Source organism: Salvelinus namaycush, chromosome 35, assembly GCF_016432855.1.
Source record: "Salvelinus namaycush isolate Seneca chromosome 35, SaNama_1.0, whole genome shotgun sequence".
NCBI lineage: Eukaryota > Metazoa > Chordata > Actinopteri > Salmoniformes > Salmonidae > Salvelinus > Salvelinus namaycush.
In genome coordinates this window covers 13007759-13026419 of record NC_052341.1, presented here as the reverse complement: position 1 = coordinate 13026419, position 18661 = coordinate 13007759, and the positions used below count along the sequence as shown (strand labels likewise).

General features: G+C 43.5%; 2 protein-coding genes across 5 annotated transcripts in view; one reads left to right on the top strand and one right to left on the bottom strand.

The window, feature by feature from the left end:
• msh6 (mutS homolog 6 (E. coli)) overlaps window positions 1-5529 on the top strand; it is a 29211-nt gene extending 23682 nt beyond the window's left edge. Inside the window, exons 17-20 of the mRNA XM_038974691.1 lie at window positions 192-281; window positions 559-713; window positions 2028-2230; window positions 5178-5529. Coding sequence (XP_038830619.1) covers window positions 192-281; window positions 559-713; window positions 2028-2230; window positions 5178-5259 — 530 coding nt within the window. The 3' untranslated portion in view covers window positions 5260-5529. The remainder of the gene's footprint in view (window positions 1-191; window positions 282-558; window positions 714-2027; window positions 2231-5177) is intronic.
• The window catches only part of LOC120029463 (F-box only protein 11-like), a 41125-nt gene continuing 27969 nt past the window's right edge, over window positions 5506-18661 (bottom strand). For 2 of the 4 annotated variants that reach the window (XM_038974692.1, XM_038974693.1), the window contains exons 5-21: window positions 18476-18605; window positions 14969-15052; window positions 14584-14716; window positions 14187-14293; window positions 13782-13893; window positions 12742-12848; window positions 12481-12618; window positions 10583-10800; window positions 10228-10408; window positions 9655-9777; window positions 9439-9524; window positions 9273-9349; window positions 8739-8993; window positions 8283-8390; window positions 7975-8083; window positions 7579-7677; window positions 5506-7275 (exon numbers count right to left, since the gene is read on the bottom strand). In XM_038974692.1, coding sequence (XP_038830620.1) covers window positions 7146-7275; window positions 7579-7677; window positions 7975-8083; window positions 8283-8390; window positions 8739-8993; window positions 9273-9349; window positions 9439-9524; window positions 9655-9777; window positions 10228-10408; window positions 10583-10800; window positions 12481-12618; window positions 12742-12848; window positions 13782-13893; window positions 14187-14293; window positions 14584-14716; window positions 14969-15052; window positions 18476-18605 — 2197 coding nt within the window. In that variant the 3' untranslated portion in view covers window positions 5506-7145. The remainder of the gene's footprint in view (window positions 7276-7578; window positions 7678-7974; window positions 8084-8282; window positions 8391-8738; window positions 8994-9272; window positions 9350-9438; window positions 9525-9654; window positions 9778-10227; window positions 10409-10582; window positions 10801-12480; window positions 12619-12741; window positions 12849-13781; window positions 13894-14186; window positions 14294-14583; window positions 14717-14968; window positions 15053-18475; window positions 18606-18661) is intronic. The other 2 variants (XR_005473583.1, XM_038974694.1) reach the window with 2 other exon arrangements.

Genomic DNA, 18661 nt, shown 5'->3' with positions numbered 1-18661 from the left:
ATGTCCTCCTGAACTAAGTGAATGTAACCCAGGCCTGTGTTCCTTAAGGTGTCCTCCTGAACTAAGTGAATATAACCCAGGCCTGTGTTCCTTAAGGTGTCCTCCTGAACTAAGTGAATGTAACCCAGGCCTGTGTTCCTTAAGATGTCCTCCTGAACTAAGTGAATGTAACCCTGGCATGTGTGTTCCAGGGGAGAGCACCTTCTTTGTAGAGCTCAGTGAGACTGCTAGTATCCTCCACCATGGGACCAAGCACTCCCTGGTGCTGCTGGATGAACTGGGTAAACAACACATCTCTTATCTATTTGTCTGTCTTAAGTCTTTGTGTTGAATTCAACATGGTGTGGGTACTACAAGAAGAAGATGTAGCTTTTGGGTTCATCCTCCACTTCTGAGGCATAGTTCTTTGGCCAGTTTCAGACCCAGAACTAGTTCGGAACTAAAAAGCATGATCAATGAAGATTCTCTTTTGAACATGCTTTTAAGTCAAAGACTTAATCTGTGTCTGGGAAATCGGCCCATAAAGTTTAAGTGAGAAACTGATCCTTTGTGTTGCAGGAAGGGGCACAGCCACATATGACGGCACAGCGATAGCCAGTGCTGTGGTGAACGAGCTGGCGGAAAGGATATGCTGTCGGACCCTCTTCTCCACACATTACCACTCCTTAGTAGAAGACTACACCAACAACCCTGCTGTACGGCTCGGACACATGGTGAGGAGACGGCACACAAGCTCAATGATCATCAACACAGTACACGGACATAACAATTCAATGACAAATATTGTGCCTTCGGATTTTATACGCTGGACATGTTATTTTCAGCTCTGTCAATCAATCACAAATTGTAGACTGTTTTATAGCCGTATCAAATATTTCTGGGTAACAATTACGTTATTTTCTAACCAGGTTTCCAGCCAACCTTTTTTATGCGAATAAAGTACATGTCGGATAACAAATGGCAGGACTGATGGAAACTTCCACAAAACACATACGCTAGACAATGTGGGATCTTTTTTTGTCGGTAAAATTAATTATGCAAGAATTGTCGGTGGAAATCCTTTTCTTCGCAAATATTGATAATAACCATCATATCGAAGTACGTGATGACATCTTGTGGTCCTCCCACTACGACTTGTCGGGAGAGCATGCAGTTTTTTTAGGCTACAGATTAAATCAGTTATGATGAACTTCATAGGCTGGTGAAAGTGCAAGGTGATGAGCTTGATGCTCCTTTCCAATAAATATTGAGGATCTTATTCTATTCACATGATGATCGATGCTTGGCTGTCGTTTGACAAATAAAAAAATTCTTGCTCGTTTGTCCATAACAATCTCATGAAGGCTGTACGTGTGTTCTAGCCAACAGCACGTAGATAGCGCTATTCATTGGCTAGACTAGAGCGAACCTGCCAGTATCAGAGTGGGCACACTGGCTATATAACGCAAAAGAAATTAAGGAAAACCATTAAAAATGGGTTAAAAATGCGATGGAAACCCATTTGACTTGTATTTTTTTTATTTGGTACTTACGAATTTAACCGCAATCAATTTTTATGTGCCCTACGTCATCACGCACATTATTTTAAATGCAACAAGTCAATTTTGTGGAAACACATCTCTGGAAGGAACATTTTGAATATAGCTTTTATGATTTAAAAAATATATATATTTGCATGAAAATCCAAATCTGTCGCCAATTGGATAAAAACCTGACTACTGTAATAGATTTCAATTTAAAATTGGCAAAAATTGCTTTCTAGCTAAACTTATTCTCAAGCAACAATTTTCCTAGTACTGTCTGGGAGGGGAAACCCGAAAACTAGCTGTTATTAGCAGAGCAGTTTGGAACTCTTTGCTATTAGTCTATTAAGCAAACATAATTGACTGCACTGGGCCTTTAATCAACCAGTCAGTCTTCCCCTATCAGGCTTGTATTGTGGAGAAAGAAGGAGATGAGGACCCTAGCCAGGAGACATCACCTTCCTCTAAGTTCAAGCAATTAACCCATCACTCTGTCCCCCTCAGGCCTGTATGGTGGAGAATGAGGGAGATGAGGACCCTAGTCAGGAGACCATCACCTTCCTCTACAAGTTTATCGCGGGAGCATGTCCTAAAAGCTACGGTTTCAACGCTGCTCGCCTCGCCAACCTGCCTGAGGATGTTATTCAATCAGGCCACAGGAAGGCCAAGGAGTTTGAGAGGAGCACCATTTCCCTACGAGTCTTCAAGTATGTGTTGAACTGTAGTTACAGTGAAGTCGGAAGTTTACATACACATTTAAACTCAGTTTTTCACAATTCCTGACATTTAATCCTAGTAAAAATTCCTTGTCTTAAGATCAGCACTTTATTTTAAGAATGTGAAATGTCAGAATAATAGTATAGAGAATTATTTATTTCAGCTTTTATTTTCATCACCTTCCCAACTTTGGAAGTATGCTTGGGGTCATTGTCCATTTGGAAGACCCATTTGCGACAAAGCTTTAACTTCCTGACTGATGTCTTGAGCTGTTGCTTCAATATATCCACATAATTTTCCATCCACATGATGCCATCTAGTTTGTGAAGTGCACCAGTCCCTGCTGCAGCAAAGCACCCCCACAACATGATGCTGCCACCCCCGTGCTTCACGGTTGGGGTGGCGTTCTTCAGCTTGCAAGCTTCCCCCTTTTTCCTCCAAACATAACGATGGTCATTATGGCCAAACAGTTCTATTTTTGTTTCATCAGACCAGAGGACATTTCTCCAAAAATTACGATCTTTGTCCCCATGTGCAGTTGCAAACCGTAGTCTGGCTTTTTTATGGCAGTTTTGGAGCAGTGGCTTCTTCCTTGCTGAGCAGCATTTCAGGTTATGTCGATATAGGACTCATTTTACTGTGGATATAGATACTTTTTGATTTGCACTTTTCGCACTAAAGAATGTTCATCTCTAGGAGAAAGAACGCGTCTCCTTCCTCAGTGGTATGACGGCTGCGTGGTCCCATGGTGTTTATACTTGAGTACTATTGTTTGTACAGATGAACGTGGTACCTTCAGGCATTTGGAAATTGCTCCCAAGGATGAACCAGACTTGTGGAGGTTTACAATTTGTTTTCTGATGTCTTGGCTGATTTATTTTGATATTCCTGTGATGTCAAGCAAAGAGGCACTGGGTTTGAAGGTAGGCCTTGAAATACATACACAGGTACACCTCCAATTGACTCAAGTTATGTCAATTAGCCTATCAGAAGCCATGACACAATTTTCTGGAATTTTCCAAGCTGTTTAAAAGCACAGTCAACTTAGTGTATGTAAACTTCTGACCCACTGGAATTGTGATACAATGTCTGTAAACAATTGTTGGAAAAATTACTTGTGTCATGCACAAAGTAATGTCTTAACCGACTATAGTTTGTTAACAAGACATTTGTGGAGTGGTTGAAAAACGAGTTTGACTCCAACCTAAGTGTATGTAAACTTCCGACTTCAACTGTACATGTAGAAGTAAACTGAGTATACCAAACATTAGGAACACCATAATATTGAGTTGCCCACTGCCTTTTTGCCCTCAGGACAGCTTAAATTCGTTGAGGCATGAACTCTACAAGGTGTAGATAGCGTTCCACAAGGATGCTGGCCCGTGTTGACTCAATGCTTCCCATAGTTGTTAAGTTGGCTGGATGTCCTTTGGGTGGTGGACCATTCTTAATACACGCAGGAGACTGTTGTGTGTGAAACCCAGCAGCGTTGCAGTTCTTGACAAACTGGTGCGCGTGGCACTGACATTTGTCTTGCCCATTCACTCTCTGAATGGCACACATACACAATCCATGTCTTAATTGTCTCAAGGCTTAAAAATCCTTCTTTAATCTGTTTCCTCCCCTTCATGTACACTGAACAAAAATATAAATGCAACATGCAAAGTGTTGGTCCCAAGTTTCATGAGCTTAAATAAAAGATCCCAGAAATGTTCCATACACACAAAGCTTATTTCTCTCAAATTTTGGGCAAAATGCGTTTACATCCCTGTTTGTGAGCATTTCTCCTTTGCCAAGATAATCCATCCACCTCACATGTGTGGCATATCAAGAAGCTGATTAAACAGCATGATCATGTGCTGGGGACAATTAAAAGGCCACTCTAAAATCTGCAGTTTTGTTACACAACACAATGCCACATGTCTCAAGATTTGAAGTGGCATACAATTGGCATGCTGACTGCAGGAATGTCCACCAGAGCTTTGCCAGAGAATTGATTGTTTTAAACGTTGTTTTAGAGAATGTGGCAGTATGTCCAACCGGTCTCACAACCGCAGACCGTGAAACCACGGCAGCCCAGGATCTCCCCATCCGGCTTCTACTCCTGCGGAATTGTCTGAGACCTGCCACCCTGACAAAACTGGGTTTGCAAACTGTCAGAAACCGTCTCGGGGAAGCTCATCTTTGCTCGTCATCCTCACCAGGGTCTTGACTTGACTGCAGTTTGTCGTAACAGACTTCAGTGTGCAAATGCTCACCTTCGATGGCTGCTGGCATGCTGGAGAAGTGTGCTCTTCACGGATGAATCCCGACAATATGATTGCACAGAGATACAATGAGATCTTGAGGCCCATTGTCGTGCCATTCATCTGCCGCCATCACCTCATGTTTCAGCATGATAATGCACGGCCCAGTGTCGCAAGGATCTGTACATCATTTCTGGAAGCTGAAACTGTCCCAGTTTTTCCATGGCCTGCATACTCATCCGGACAAGTCATCCATTGATCATATTTGGGATGCTCTGGATCGGCATGTACGGCAGCGTGTTCCAGTTCCCGCCAGTGTCCAGCAACTTTGCATTAGCCATTAGTGGGACAATTATACAGGCCACAATCAACTCTATGCGAAGGAGATGTCTCGCTGCCTGAGGCAGTCACACCAGATACTGACTGGTTTTCTGATTCACACCCCTACTTAAGGTATCTGTGACCAATAGATGCATATCTGTATTCCAATTGACTGATTTCTTTATGAACTGTAACTCAGTAAAAAATATATATTTTTGTTTAGTCTACATTGATTTAACAAGTGACATCGATAAGGGATCATAGGGTTCACCTGGTCAGTCTGTCAGGGAAAGAGCAGGTGTTCTTAATGTTTTGTATATACAAGTCTTCAAGTAACTAGTGTTATTTTTCCATATTTTTTGCTCCACAGGAAGCTGTGCTTGTATGCTGAAGACCCCACAGCAGCCAGCACACAGTTTGCCTTGCTCGTCCGGATGATCAGCAACCTGTGAAGATGAAGGCGTTTTGTTTTTTGGGCCTGTTAAAGAGAACGTTACATTTCTAATTTGAATGTTGTATCGAGTAGAAATGATTCTTTCAGAATAGGAAACTGTCTTCAGTCTATTTGCAACATTTAAAACCTTTCACATCTCTGAATCCATGTTTTGTTCTTTATAGTTTGCTCTTCTCCCCTTTCCATCATCACAAATATTATGATCTAATAAAGTTTATTTTAAAAGAATGACCACTTTCCTCTATCTAGGAAATTAAACCCTTTTAATTCACACTAGCATCTACAAAATGGTTATTGAATACTCCACAATATATTAAGTCTAGATGTTATGGTACATGCATACAATTCTGGCTGTTTGAGAACCCACAGTCACACCATATACTGGTTATATATTTAAGAGCTTTACTTTAGAAAAAGATCTCTGGCAATGCTTTACTCCAATGTGAAAATATTTGCCTTAACCTGGGCTCAGATCGGTTTGTGTGGCATTGCCAACACCTATGGTCATTATGGGAAATGACAACCAGAGGCATTTGCAAGACAGAACAAACAGATCTGGGACCAGGCTAGAAAAGCGCCATGTTAACCAGGACAGCTGGATTCAATCAGTATCGCAGAGGATCCGCATTATAGCTCGAGTTAAATTTTAAAGGCAATGTTCCTATGTTTGGCAACGTCATCGGTAAACGCTGCATGTCAGCTCAGTCAGAAATGTCCTTTACATTTTAACGCGGAAGATACCGATTGAATCCAGCCCTTAATACAGAGGTTTACCTCCAGTGTGGTCCAAATAATAGGAAATATGTAGCGAAGCATTCATGGTTCCTTATCTCCATATTGCAGACAAATGTATTTGGGTGTTCAAAGAGTCAAAACCAAAATGGCCACAGTTCTAGATCAATTCTAAAAGTTTTTAACAAGACCAATGTATTTTTTGCAGCTTTTCTTAAGTCTCTTAAAATAGTCAATGTTGCTTTGTTCTCTTTCACAGAAAGAATGTAGATACTGCGACATTACACCAAGTCTGGGGGGTAATAACCAAAAAAAAAAAGTATATATTTAATAAAGACATTCAAGTACAGTAACATTTCTGCATGAAAATACAAAACTACATGAGAAGAGCATTTAAAATCTTTTTTCTTAAAAAACCCCCGAAGTGCTAGGTCAATTTTTTTCTGTAACCATACATATACCAGCACAACGGTTTGCTGCCGGAGACAGAAGCAGTGTGTGGCGAGGCTCTGCCTCCTCTGCCTGAGGAACTAGTTCCTCGTATGGCTCTGTACAATAACTGCAGTCTGACTTCACTTCGCCAAGAAAGGCAGGGAGGGGCATTAAAATGTCTAGCGTCCATCCACAGCTCCGCTATAAAGCTGAAATGTTTCCCATGAATTCTCCAACCTGAGTCAATATCTGACATGGCACCCTATTCAGTTCATAGGGTACTTTTGACTAGGAACCTAATGCTGGCCCTGGTCAAAAGTAGTACCCTATGAAGGGAATAAGAATACCCATTCATCACCGACCAAGTCCCATTGCCTCCTCGTCAACATGTTGCTGGGAAGGAAAATAAAAAGAGAAGCGCTGCAAGCAGTCAGTGCATCCACAGCAGAAATGTCATGTCTCCTTTCAGCTTGACATCCATTTTTTTCCATATTTTTTTTAAGTCATTTTTACATTGTGTAATATTTATAAGTTTGTATTTTTCATCCTCCCCATAGGTGGACTAGTTAGCTGAGCTGAACAAACAGGAGTCTCTGTCCAAAATGACACCCTATTCCCTACAGTGCACTAGTTTTGACCAGGGCCAGCATAGGGTTTGAGTCAAAAGTAGTGCACTATATAGGGAAAAGGCCTGGAAGGGTCCGGGGGGGGGGGTCCAGCTCAGTTGTGTTGCAGCGTATTGGACTCTATAGGAGGGGCTGAGTCGTACAGTGTGTCCGTGTCGTGCGTGGGCTCTCCGGCTAGCGTGCAGGGGTTTGACAACGTCCCGGCTCCACAGTCACAGAAAAATCTACAGCGAAGACAAAAGAAAGAATTATGCTGGAAATGACATGGAAGACTAAACTAACTGATCAAGTAGCCACTGAAATACTAGCAGATATCCAGTTGGATCTGTACACTATTTTTTATAAATTAAAGTCAATTACTGACGAGATACTAACACGTTTGAATGTGACATTTCATTTGGCACAAGAGGAAGAGGTTCTGCAACAAAACCAGATCTAATTTGAATATCTGCAAAGTCATTTAGAATGAAGTATCGCTGTAAAATACAGTGTGTATGGGTCTTATTAACAAGAGAACAGTAACGTACCTATCATGCCTAATGAACTCGACGTCGTGTCCCTGGTGGCACTTCTTGATGCAGTTCACACAGATGGCGTTGCGGTCTGTTGTGTTACAGGTGTGACACCTGACCACACGGAGGGACAGAACAAAGAAACAGGTGATGAGCCAAACGAGTTGTCCAGGTTACATCGATTAAAGTGGACAGCTGGGGCCTGTTGCAGAGAGCTGGATCAATGAGTTAGCCAGCTAACTGTCCAACATTGCTTGATAATGTTATTTTCAGAACATAGCGTTCTCAAATCAACCAGAAAGTGAAGAGTTAAGTGGCTGTTTATCAAAGTTTAAATGGCTAATTTAATAATCCTGCTTTCTGGAAAATCCCACTGGTAGAAGTTAGATATATAGGGTAAGAAATTATTACCTGTAAAAATCGTGCATTGGATAGCTGGTGTAACTTGAAATCTTGTACAGGCACTGACCTCTGCTCACAGCTTTTTCAATGGCATCTTGATTGTTCATTATTTTGTTATCTGGAGAGACAGGAGGACAGGTGTAGTTGGATCAGTCCAGGTACAGATGAGAAAAAGTAATGAAGAGGCAATTTAAGATAATTCAATTTTGACAAAGACTAACTGATGTAAGTAGATCCTACAATGCTAGATTCCAGGAATAAATCATCCACAAATCACATCATGGTGACACATTGTCCTCCCCTTTCCCCCCTCTTACCTTTCATTGTAACGTTGACACCAGATGCGAGAAACAACCCTCCAAAGCGGTTATTGAAGATCTGATTTCCCTCCAGGGTTGCCGTGGCATGATTGGTGATCTCAATACCTGGTGGACAGAGACAGGTCAGGATCAGCGTGGAGGAAGTGGAGATTCAGGCCTGACCCCTAAGCACTTGTGGAGATCCAAGAGGATTTGATTGGTATAAGCAACATGGTTTAACTTCCACATTTTGGATTGGGCCTCACTCTTTGTCTACTATTAATCAAAAGGATACAAAGCAAAATACTGGTAGGCTGTGTTCATTAGGGCACACAATGGAAAACAGAACATTTGGATTTCTTATTGGACAAATCCAGGTAGTCCCTCCCTCTCATTTCATTCCACTTTCCACCATATGGTGCCTAATGAACACGACCTGGATTGAACCCTGCTTTCTAGAATTGCATAATGCACCTGCAGCGAAGCCGTCAAATATTCTGTTCTTCCTCAGGACGGGGTGGCTGTTGGTGCTGATGAGGACCCCTGCTTGGGCATTCCTGAATATATCATTCTCCTCCAGTAAACCTCGTCCTCCGTTGAATATACAGATCCCTCCGTCTCTCCCGTCGTGGATCTTATTCCTTCGGAGAGTGGGGTTGCTGTCAGTCTTTATCCACACCCCTGCCATGGCGTTGTCAAAAATCTCATTGTCCTCGATGAAGCCCAAACCTGAAACAGAGTCAATATATCAGCCAATAGGTCTCCCTTTCATTTATCCTGGTTAGAAGGTTCATGCGGGAGCATCTGAATTACACAGGAATTTGATTGGTCCACTTCACTCAGAACCTGTGAGTCCAGGGTGTCTTCACTGTTCTGCACATGAATTTAAAATGTAGAAAGGTACACTTTCTGAAGAAGACGTGTGCTTGCTTCACCCCTATCCAGACAAGATCAAGCAGTGTGAGAGGAGGATGGATAAAGACAGAATAATAGATACTGGTTTCTCACCTGAGTTGTAAACCAGAATGCCTCCATTTTGACCTCCCCAGATCTTGTTTCGTCTGATTTTGGGATTGCTGCCAGTTCTGTTACAGTGGGAAACATTAACCATCAATCAATCAATGCATATATGTATGGTTGGCCATTCATTTTGAGTTCCTGCTCTCTCACTGACCTGATTTGAACTCCGGAGTACATGTGGTTGTAGATATCATTGTCCTCCAACACTCCATGGCCGTTGTCGTAGAAGTAGACGCCAACCTGTATGACCCACACAAGGGCAAGTGTTTAGTTTGCAGGTTATTGTCAAATTTCATTCATTCATCTGTAAGAGATGAGTAGCCCATAGAGCCATCTGAACAGACAGACGGGTCTCTCTCCATCTCCGTACCTGTTTCCCACTGTGTATCCTGTTCCTCCTGAGGACAGGTGTGCTTCCTGTAGTCACCCACACTCCTGCCAGCGTGTTGCTGTACACCTCGTTCTCCTCTATCACCCCCTGTCCCTTTTCATGCTACAGGGGAGACACACATATTCATGACATTACTAATACCCTTATCCAATGAGAACTGTCCCGTCTTTCAGAGTCCATTGACTACAAGATGGCTCTGTATCAATTTACATTTTCGTCATTTAGCAGACAGACACTCTTATCCAGAGCGACTTACAGGAGCAATTAGGTTTAAGTACCTTGCTCAAGGGCACATGGGCTGATTTTTCACCTAGTCGGCTCGGGGATTAAAACCAGCAACCTTCGGTTACTGACCCAACGCTCTTAGCCGCTTGGCTACCTGCCTAGCGTTTTAGAGCATTTTATTTTCAGACACTAATAAGGTGGGCTAGTAGTTAAATATGCTAAAGGCTTGCAAATAAATCACAGCTATAAGTCTCAGAATATTTGCTACACATTTGACTACATGCTTTCTTTAAATACACATTAAAACAAGTTATAAGAAAGCCCTACCACATAGATGCCCCCGTGCTGTCCGTCGTGGATCTTGTTGTGTCGTACGATGGGGCAGCTGTTTGTCCTGATCTGGATCCCTGCCAAGGCGTTACCGTAGATATCGTTCCCCTCGATGAGGCCTCGCCCATCACCGAATATGTAAACTCCGCCCTGGTTACCGTTGAAGATAGCGTTGCCCCTGTGATTGACACAACGTGGAAAAATTTCATCAGAGTATCCATTTACACATCAGAATCAATTTAACTTAATATGGGTTGTATAACAGACAACAGCGCGAGCGATATAGAAACAGGGAAAGAGGGGGGAGAGAGAGAGAGAGATAGTGAGTGTTTGACTTTAAAACCCCACTGACCTTATTGTAGGATCACTATTGGAGGTGATCCACACTCCAGCAAAGTTGTTTGCATAGATCTTGTTCTCGATGAACTGTCCTCGGCCCTTCTCGTGCACGTAGATCCCTCCCGTCTGTCCGTGGTGGATCTCACAGCGCACCACCGTGGGGTTGGCGTACGCCTTCACCTCGAAGCCAGCTATGCGGTTCCTGTGGATGTTGCAGCTCTCAAAGTAGCCCTGCAGGGGGTGACAGTCACAGTCAGTCAAAATAATCAGAATGCCAAGGCTCTTTCTCAATTCATATTTTCTCGATTCGTTGCATCCTCTCTCCTTGCCTCCTTTTCCAAAAGCATTGGAGAAGATGGTCAGTGGGGAGGAACCTTGGACCTTCTCTAATACGTTTCAGAAGAGCAAGGTGCTAAACGGTTCTTTCCTCTTGAGAAAATTACCTCAATCCAATGTCTTATGTAACGAAGCTACAGTGTGAGTAGGAACACATTTACATGTTTTTAAAAGGGAAAAGCTGTGGATTAAGGTTTATGTAACTAAAATCAGTGGTGCGTCTCTAAAACCTACACATGGATTAAACTGCAAGCCAACACTTCTCTTTAAGAAGAAACGGCTGCAGACTGAGGTTCTACAGTACACTAACGTTCTTCCTCAATTCTTCTTTCCTTGTTACCTTGCATCCTCTCCTTCTCAAAACACATTGGAGAAGAAGGTCAGAGGGAAGAGACCTTGGACTTTCTCTTGCAATAGGTGAGAGGATGCAAGAGATGGAGGTAAGATGAATTGAGATGGCGCCTTAAGTCACTACAGTAGACAATGAGCTGGCCACAATGGACCAATATGGCGTGTCATCTCAGTGGTAGCCAACCCAATATGGCGTTTCATCTCAGTGGTAGCCAGACCAGACCAATATGGCGTGTCATCTCAGTGGTAGCCAGACCAGACCAATATGACGTGTCATCTCAGTGGTAGCCAGACCAGACCAATATGACGTGTCATCTCAGTGGTAGCCAGACCAATATGACGTGTCATCTCAGTGGTAGCCAGACCAGACCAATAGAGACCAGACCAATATGACGTGTCATCTCAGTGGTAGCCAGACCAATATGACGTGTCATCTCAGTGGTAGCCAGACCAATATGGCGTGTCATCTCAGTGGTAGCCAGACCAGACCAATATGGCGTGTCATCTCAGTGGTAGCCAGACCAGACCAATATGGCGTGTCATCTCAGTGGTAGCCAGACCAGACCAATATGGCGTGTCATCTCAGTGGTAGCCAGACCAGACCAATATGGCGTGTCATCTCAGTGGTAGCCAGACCAGACCAATATGGCGTGTCATCTCAGTGGTAGCCAGACCAGACCAATATGACGTGTCATCTCAGTGGTAGCCAGACCAGACCAATATGACGTGTCATCTCAGTGGTAGCCAGACCAGACCAATATGACGTGTCATCTCAGTGGTAGCCAGACCAGACCAATATGACATGTCATCTCAGTGGTAGCCAGACCAATATGACGTGTCATCTCAGTGGTAGCCAGACCAATATGACGTGTCATCTCAGTGGTAGCCAGACCAGACCAATAGAGACCAGACCAATATTGCGTGTCATCTCAGTGGTAGCCAGACCAATATGGAGTGTCATCTCAGTGGTAGCCAGACCAATATGGAGTGTCATCTCAGTGGTAGCCAGACCAGACCAATAGAGACCAGACCAATATGACGTGTCATCTCAGTGGTAGCCAGACCAGACCAATAGAGACCAGACCAATATTGCGTGTCATCTCAGTGGTAGCCAGACCAATATGGAGTGTCATCTCAGTGGTAGCCAGACCAATATGGAGTGTCATCTCAGTGGTAGCCAGACCAGACCAATAGAGACCAGACCAATATGGAGTGTCATCTCACCATGCCGTGGTCGAAAGTGAAGACGCCCACGTCTCTGCCGTGGTGGATGTGGTTCCGTCTGATGATGGGGTTGCCATGGTTTTTCACCCAGATCCCAGCCAGAGCGTTGTTGGAGATCTCGTTGTCCTCATAGATACCCTGGAAACACAGAGTGTCAGTTTCACAGCAGAATCTTGGAAATGGGATTATTTGAGTTATCAAGTGCCATAAGGAAAGAGAGGTGTGTGTGTGTGTGTGTGTGTGTGTGTTTGCATTACCTACCTGTGCATGGTCGGTAATGTAAAGCCCCACGTTCTCACAGTCGCTGATGTTGCAGTGTTTGATGGTGGGACAAGCTCCCTGGCCGCTCACACAGACCGCTGAGCCCACTGAAACAAACAGGTGTAGAGCCAGCAAGGTCAGCATGCTAGAGCCAAGCCAGCAAGGTCAGCATGCTAGAGCCACGTGAATCGACTACGTTAGACTTAGACAGATACCCACTGTCTCAATTGAATGTGTTGAAGACACTGAAAATAGCTAGCATAGCTCCAGCATTATTTTAAAGAGTAGAAGCCTATGCGCTATGATAATTATTATGCATTTGGGAGTCAAAATGCAATCCAAAATGAAAAGGCCCTATAAATAACAAAATCAATCAATTACCCATAATTGGACTGCACTAAGTAGGACAGAGGGTAATACTATGTTTTATGAAAGGCATGTAGTTCTGAGAGGGTAATACTATGTTTTATGAAAGGCATGTAGGTCTGAGAGGGTACTACTATGTTTTATGAAAGGCATGTAGCTCTGAGAGGGTAATACTATGTTTTATGAAAGGCATGTAGTTCTGAGAGGGTAATACTATCTTTTATGAAAGGCATGTAGTTCTGTGAGGGTAATACTATGTTTTATGAAAGGCATGTAGTTCTGAGAGGGTAATACTATCTTTTATGAAAGGCATGTAGTTCTGCGAGGGTAATACTATCTTTTATGAAAGGCATGTAGTTCTGAGAGGGTAATACTATCTTTTATGAAAGGCATGTAGTTCTGAGAGGGTAATACTATCTTTTATGAAAGGCATGTAGGTCTGTGAGGGTAATACTATCTTTTATGAAAGGCATGTAGGTCTGTGAGGGTAATACTATCTTTTATGAAAGGCATGTAGGTCTGTGAGGGTAATACTATCTTTTATGAAAGGCATGTAGGTCTGTGAGGGTAATACTATCTTTTATGAAAGGCATGTAGGTCTGTGAGGGTAATACTATCTTTTATGAAAGGCATGTAGGTCTGTGGGGAGATGAAGACATTGTGTTGTAAGGTACCTGTGCAAGTGCTGCGTATGATGCAGTGGTCAATGCTGGGGCTGCAGTTGACTGTAATCTCCAGACAGTGGTGGGCGTTGTGGTGCTGGGCAGACTTATCATCAGGATTAAACTAAAGGACCACAAACATACAGGAGTTAGACAAGTTAATTACATGACTAAGATATTACTAAGACATGACAAACGTCAGGCTAAAAGTAGATAAAAGCTTCTGCTAAATGGCATATATTATATTACTAAGATATGAGTCATATTCATAACATATGACTAACAACCACAACTGATATGTCAAGACTGCCCTTTGTTTTAGACCAGCTGTATTTACAATGACATGTGGACCACTAATGTACAGAGTCAGTCAGCTAGGCTAGAGTCATATTACATAAGTCATGGATAATATCTCACCTTGATGGTCATGTAGCCAACGTATGCATCCTCTGAGCCCTCCATGAAGACAAACGTGGAGTCTCTGGTGTTCTCAATGATCACTTTGTCCGCTACTTTACCAGGTGCTGTTGAAAAATGAACGTCGTTAGGATTAAAAGGGCGAGGTTAGGAAAACAACATCGGGCTAAAAGTGTCCAGCAATGACAATCAATTAACCTAGTTAACAGGTCAAGTGGTATAACTCAGTGGGGGTACTTGGCCTATCCACAGGGGGTACTTGAGAAGACTCCTGAGACCACAGGCCTACAAGCAGAGCAAAATGTATTTGGTGGTACAGTAACCAAAAAAGGTTGGGAACCACTGGTACAGATAGACAACAAACAGACAGTAGGTCAACTCAATAATGAATACGTACCAGCTCCGATCATTGTGATGGGTGACTCTATGTAGATCCACTCGTCAGTGTAGACCCCAGAGTGGACGAATATGAGGCCGTCAAAGTGGGCCTCCTGAACACCCCCCAGTGCATCCTCTATGGTGTCATAGTACTGAGGAAGAACAGAGAAGTGTGTTAAAGCCAAGTCACAGTGAACACATGATGACAAATCACTCAATAACAACCTTAAAACAAACAGAACTCTCTGGGCCAGTTTCCCAGATTGAGAAGCCTAGTCCTAAACTAAAAAGTTAGGCCTATTTAAATTGACATTCTTCAATCAGTGTGCATTTTAGTACAGGACTAGGCTCAATCTGTGTCAAGGAAACTGTCCCTTAAACTCTCTGAAACAAACAACTCTTACAAGCATGTTCTCTCTTCCTTTGTATCTGGCAGGATTACTGTAGAAGTGTTCTGCGAACCCTGTCTTCACGTGCGCTCCTTTATACTGAAAGCAAAAGAATAATGAATCTAGCCATTGCTATTATTACACAGTAATACTTATGGTGAGATTCCCTCTAGAATCACAGCAACCTCAAGTGATATTAGACTCCACTGGGACTACTTGCGCCATAGAATTAGAATTACTGAGACTCTGTTCTTGCATGCATACGTCTGTACAAACTATTGACAGTACGTTTTAGCAGCAGCAGTATCTACAATGCATTCAGAAAGAATTTAGACCCCTTCACTTTTTCCACATTTGTTACAGCCTTATTCTAAAATCAATTAAATACACAATTTCCCTCAATCTACACACAATACTACAAAATGACAAAGTTTAGATTTTTTTGCAAATGTACTACAAAAAACCCCGGAAATACCTTATTTACATAAGTATTCAGACCCTTTCCTATGAGACTCGAAATTGAGCTCTGGTGCTTCCTGTTTCCATGGATCATCCTTGAGATGTTTCTACATCTTGATTGGAGTCCACCTGTGGTAAATTCAATTGATTTGACATGATTTGGAAAGGCACACACCTGTCTATATAAAAGGTTCCACAGTTGACAGTACATGTCAGAGCAAAAACCAAGCCATGAGGTTGAAGGAATTGTCCATAGAACTCCGAAACAGGATTTTGTCGAGACCTCAGATCTGGGGAAGGGTACCAAAATATTTCTGCAACATTGAAGGTCCCCAAGAACACAGTGGCCTCCCATCATTCTGAAATGGAATAAGTTTGGAACCACCAAGACTCTTCCAAGAGCTGGCTGCCCGGCCAAACTGAGCAATCGGAGAAGGGCCTTGATCAGGGAGGTGACCAAGAGCTGATGGTCACTCTGACAGCTCCAGAGTCCCTCTGTGGAGATGGGAGAACCTTCCAGAAGGACAACCATCTATGCAGCACTCCACCAATCAGGCCTTTTAAGTTAGTGACCAGACGGAAGCCACTCCTCAGTAAAAGGCACATGACAGCCCGCTTGGAGTTGGCCAAAAGGCACCTAAAGGACTCCAAGACCATGAGAAACGAGGTTTTCTGGTCTGATAAAACCAAGATTGAACTCTTTGGGCTGAATGCCAAGCGTAAATGTCTGGAGGAAACTTGGCACCATCAAGCATGGTGGTGACAGCATCATGCTGTGGGGATGTTTTTCAGCGGCAGGGACTGTGAGACTAGTCAGTACAGAGAGATCCTTGATGAAAACCTGCTCCAGAGCTCTCAGGACCTCAGACTGGGGTGAAGGTTCCCCTTCCAACAGGACAATGACCTTAAGCACACAGCCAAGACAATGCAGGTGTGGCTTTGGGACAAGTCTCTGAATGTCCTTGATTGGCCCAGCCAGAGCCCGACTTGAACATCTCTGGAGAGACCTGAAAATAGCTGTGCAGCGACGCTCCCCATCCAACCTGACAGAGCTTGAGAGGATCTGCAGAGAAGAATGGGAGAAACTCCCCAAATACAGTTGTGCCAAGCTTGTAGCATCATACCCAAAAAAGACTAGAGGCTGAAGTCACTGCCAAAGGTGCTTCAACAAGGTACTGAGTAAAATGTGATATTTCAGTTTTTTTATTTTGAATAAATTAGCAAATTTAAAAATAAACATTTTGCTTTGTCATTATGGGGTATTGTGTGTAGATTGATGAGGATTTAATTATTATTATTATTTTTTTTTAGAATAAGTCTGTAACAAATCAATTTGTATTTGTCACATGCGCCAAATACAACAGGTGTAGATCTTAGAGTGAAATACTTACTTACAAGCCCTTAAGAAAAAAAAGTGTTAACTGTATTGTTAGTTAAGAAAGTATTTACTAAAATATACTGAAGTAAAAAATAAATAGATAAAATGAAAAATAATTAAGGAGCAACAATAAAATAACAGTAGCGAGGCGATATACAGGGGATACCGGTACAGAGTCAATGTGCGGGGGCGCCGGTTAGTCCAGGTAATTGAGGTAATATGCACATGTAGGTAGAGCTAAAGTGACTATGCATGGATAATAAACAGAGTAGCATCAGCGTAAAAATGGGGATGGGAACAATGCAAATAGTCCGGGTAGCCATTTGATTAGCTGTTCAGCAGTCTTATGGCTTGGGGGTAGAAGCTGTTAAGAAGCCTTTTGGACCTAGACTTGGCGCTCCGGTACTGCTTGCCGTGAAGTAGCAGAGAGCAGTCTATGACTAGGGTGGCTAGAGTCTTTGGCAATTTTTGGGGCCTTCCTCTGACACAGCCTGGTATAGAGGTCCTGGATGGCAGGAAGCTTGGCCCCAGTGATGTACTGGGCCATACGCACTACCCTCTGTAGTGCCTTGCGGTCAGAGGCCGAGCAGTTGCCATACCAGGCGGTGATGCAACCAGTCAGGATGCTGGTGGTGCAGCTATAGAACTTTTTAAGGATCTGAGGACCCATGCCAAATCTTTTCACTCTCCTGCGGGGGAATAGGTTTTGTCGTGCCCTCTTCACAACTGTTTTGGTGTGTTTGGAACATGATAGTATGTTGGTGATGTGGACACCAAGGAACTTGAAACTCTCAATCTGCTCCACTACAGCCCCATCGATGAAAGTGGGGGCGTGCTCGCTCCTCTTTTCCTGTAGTCCACAATTATCTCCTTTGTCTTGACCACGTTGAGCGAGAGGATGTTATCCTGGCACCACACTGCCAGGTCTCTGACCTCCTCCCTATAAGCTGTCTCATCGTTGTCGGTGATCAGGCCTACCACCGTTTTGTCGTTGGCAAACTTAATGATGGTGTTGGAGTCGTGCCTGGCCACGCAGTCATGGGTGAACAGATAGTACAGGAGGGGACTGAGCACGCACCCCTGAGGGGCCCCTGTGTTGAGGATCAGCGTGGCAGATGTGTTGTTACCTACCCTTACCACCTGGGGGCGGCCCGTCAGGAAGTCCAGGATCCAGTTGCAGAGGGAGGTGTTTAGTTCCAGGGTCCTTAGCTTAGTGATGAGCTTTGAGGGCACTATGGTGTTGAGCGTTGAGCTGTAGTCAATGAATAGCATTCTCACGTAGATGTTCCTTTTGTCTAGGTGGGAAAGGGCAGTGTGGTGTGCAATAGAGATTGCATCATCTGTTGGGGCGGTATCCAAATTGGAGTGGGTCTAGAGTTTTTGGGATAATGGTGTTGATGTGAGCCATGACCAGCCTTTCAAAGCATTTCATGGCTACAGACGTGGGGTCTGAATACTTTCCGAATTGACTGTATTTGGTTGAGTAACAGTGAAGGTTTAGAGGTCAGAGTACAGTGTGAGTTTACAGAAGTCAGAGGTAAGTGACGACAGTGAGGGTAGAGGTCAGAGGTAATTGTTTGTAAACAATCCCTGTCCTGAGATCAGAGGTGAGAGCTAACAGTGAGGGTAGAGGACAGAGGTGAGTAACAATTAGGACAGTTGGGGTATAGAGGTCATAGTCCTACCAGCTGCTGAAAGCTCTCTTTCCACGGGTTGGGCTGCTCGTACTCCTCTGGGTTAATCTGGAAGAACTTCCCCGCCTCCGGGTGCATCATGGGACGCGTGTACTCAAACACATCCATGTACAGCCTCTTCCTGTGAAGCAAAGCAAGGCACACAGACAGACACCATCAGACAGGGTTACTTCATGT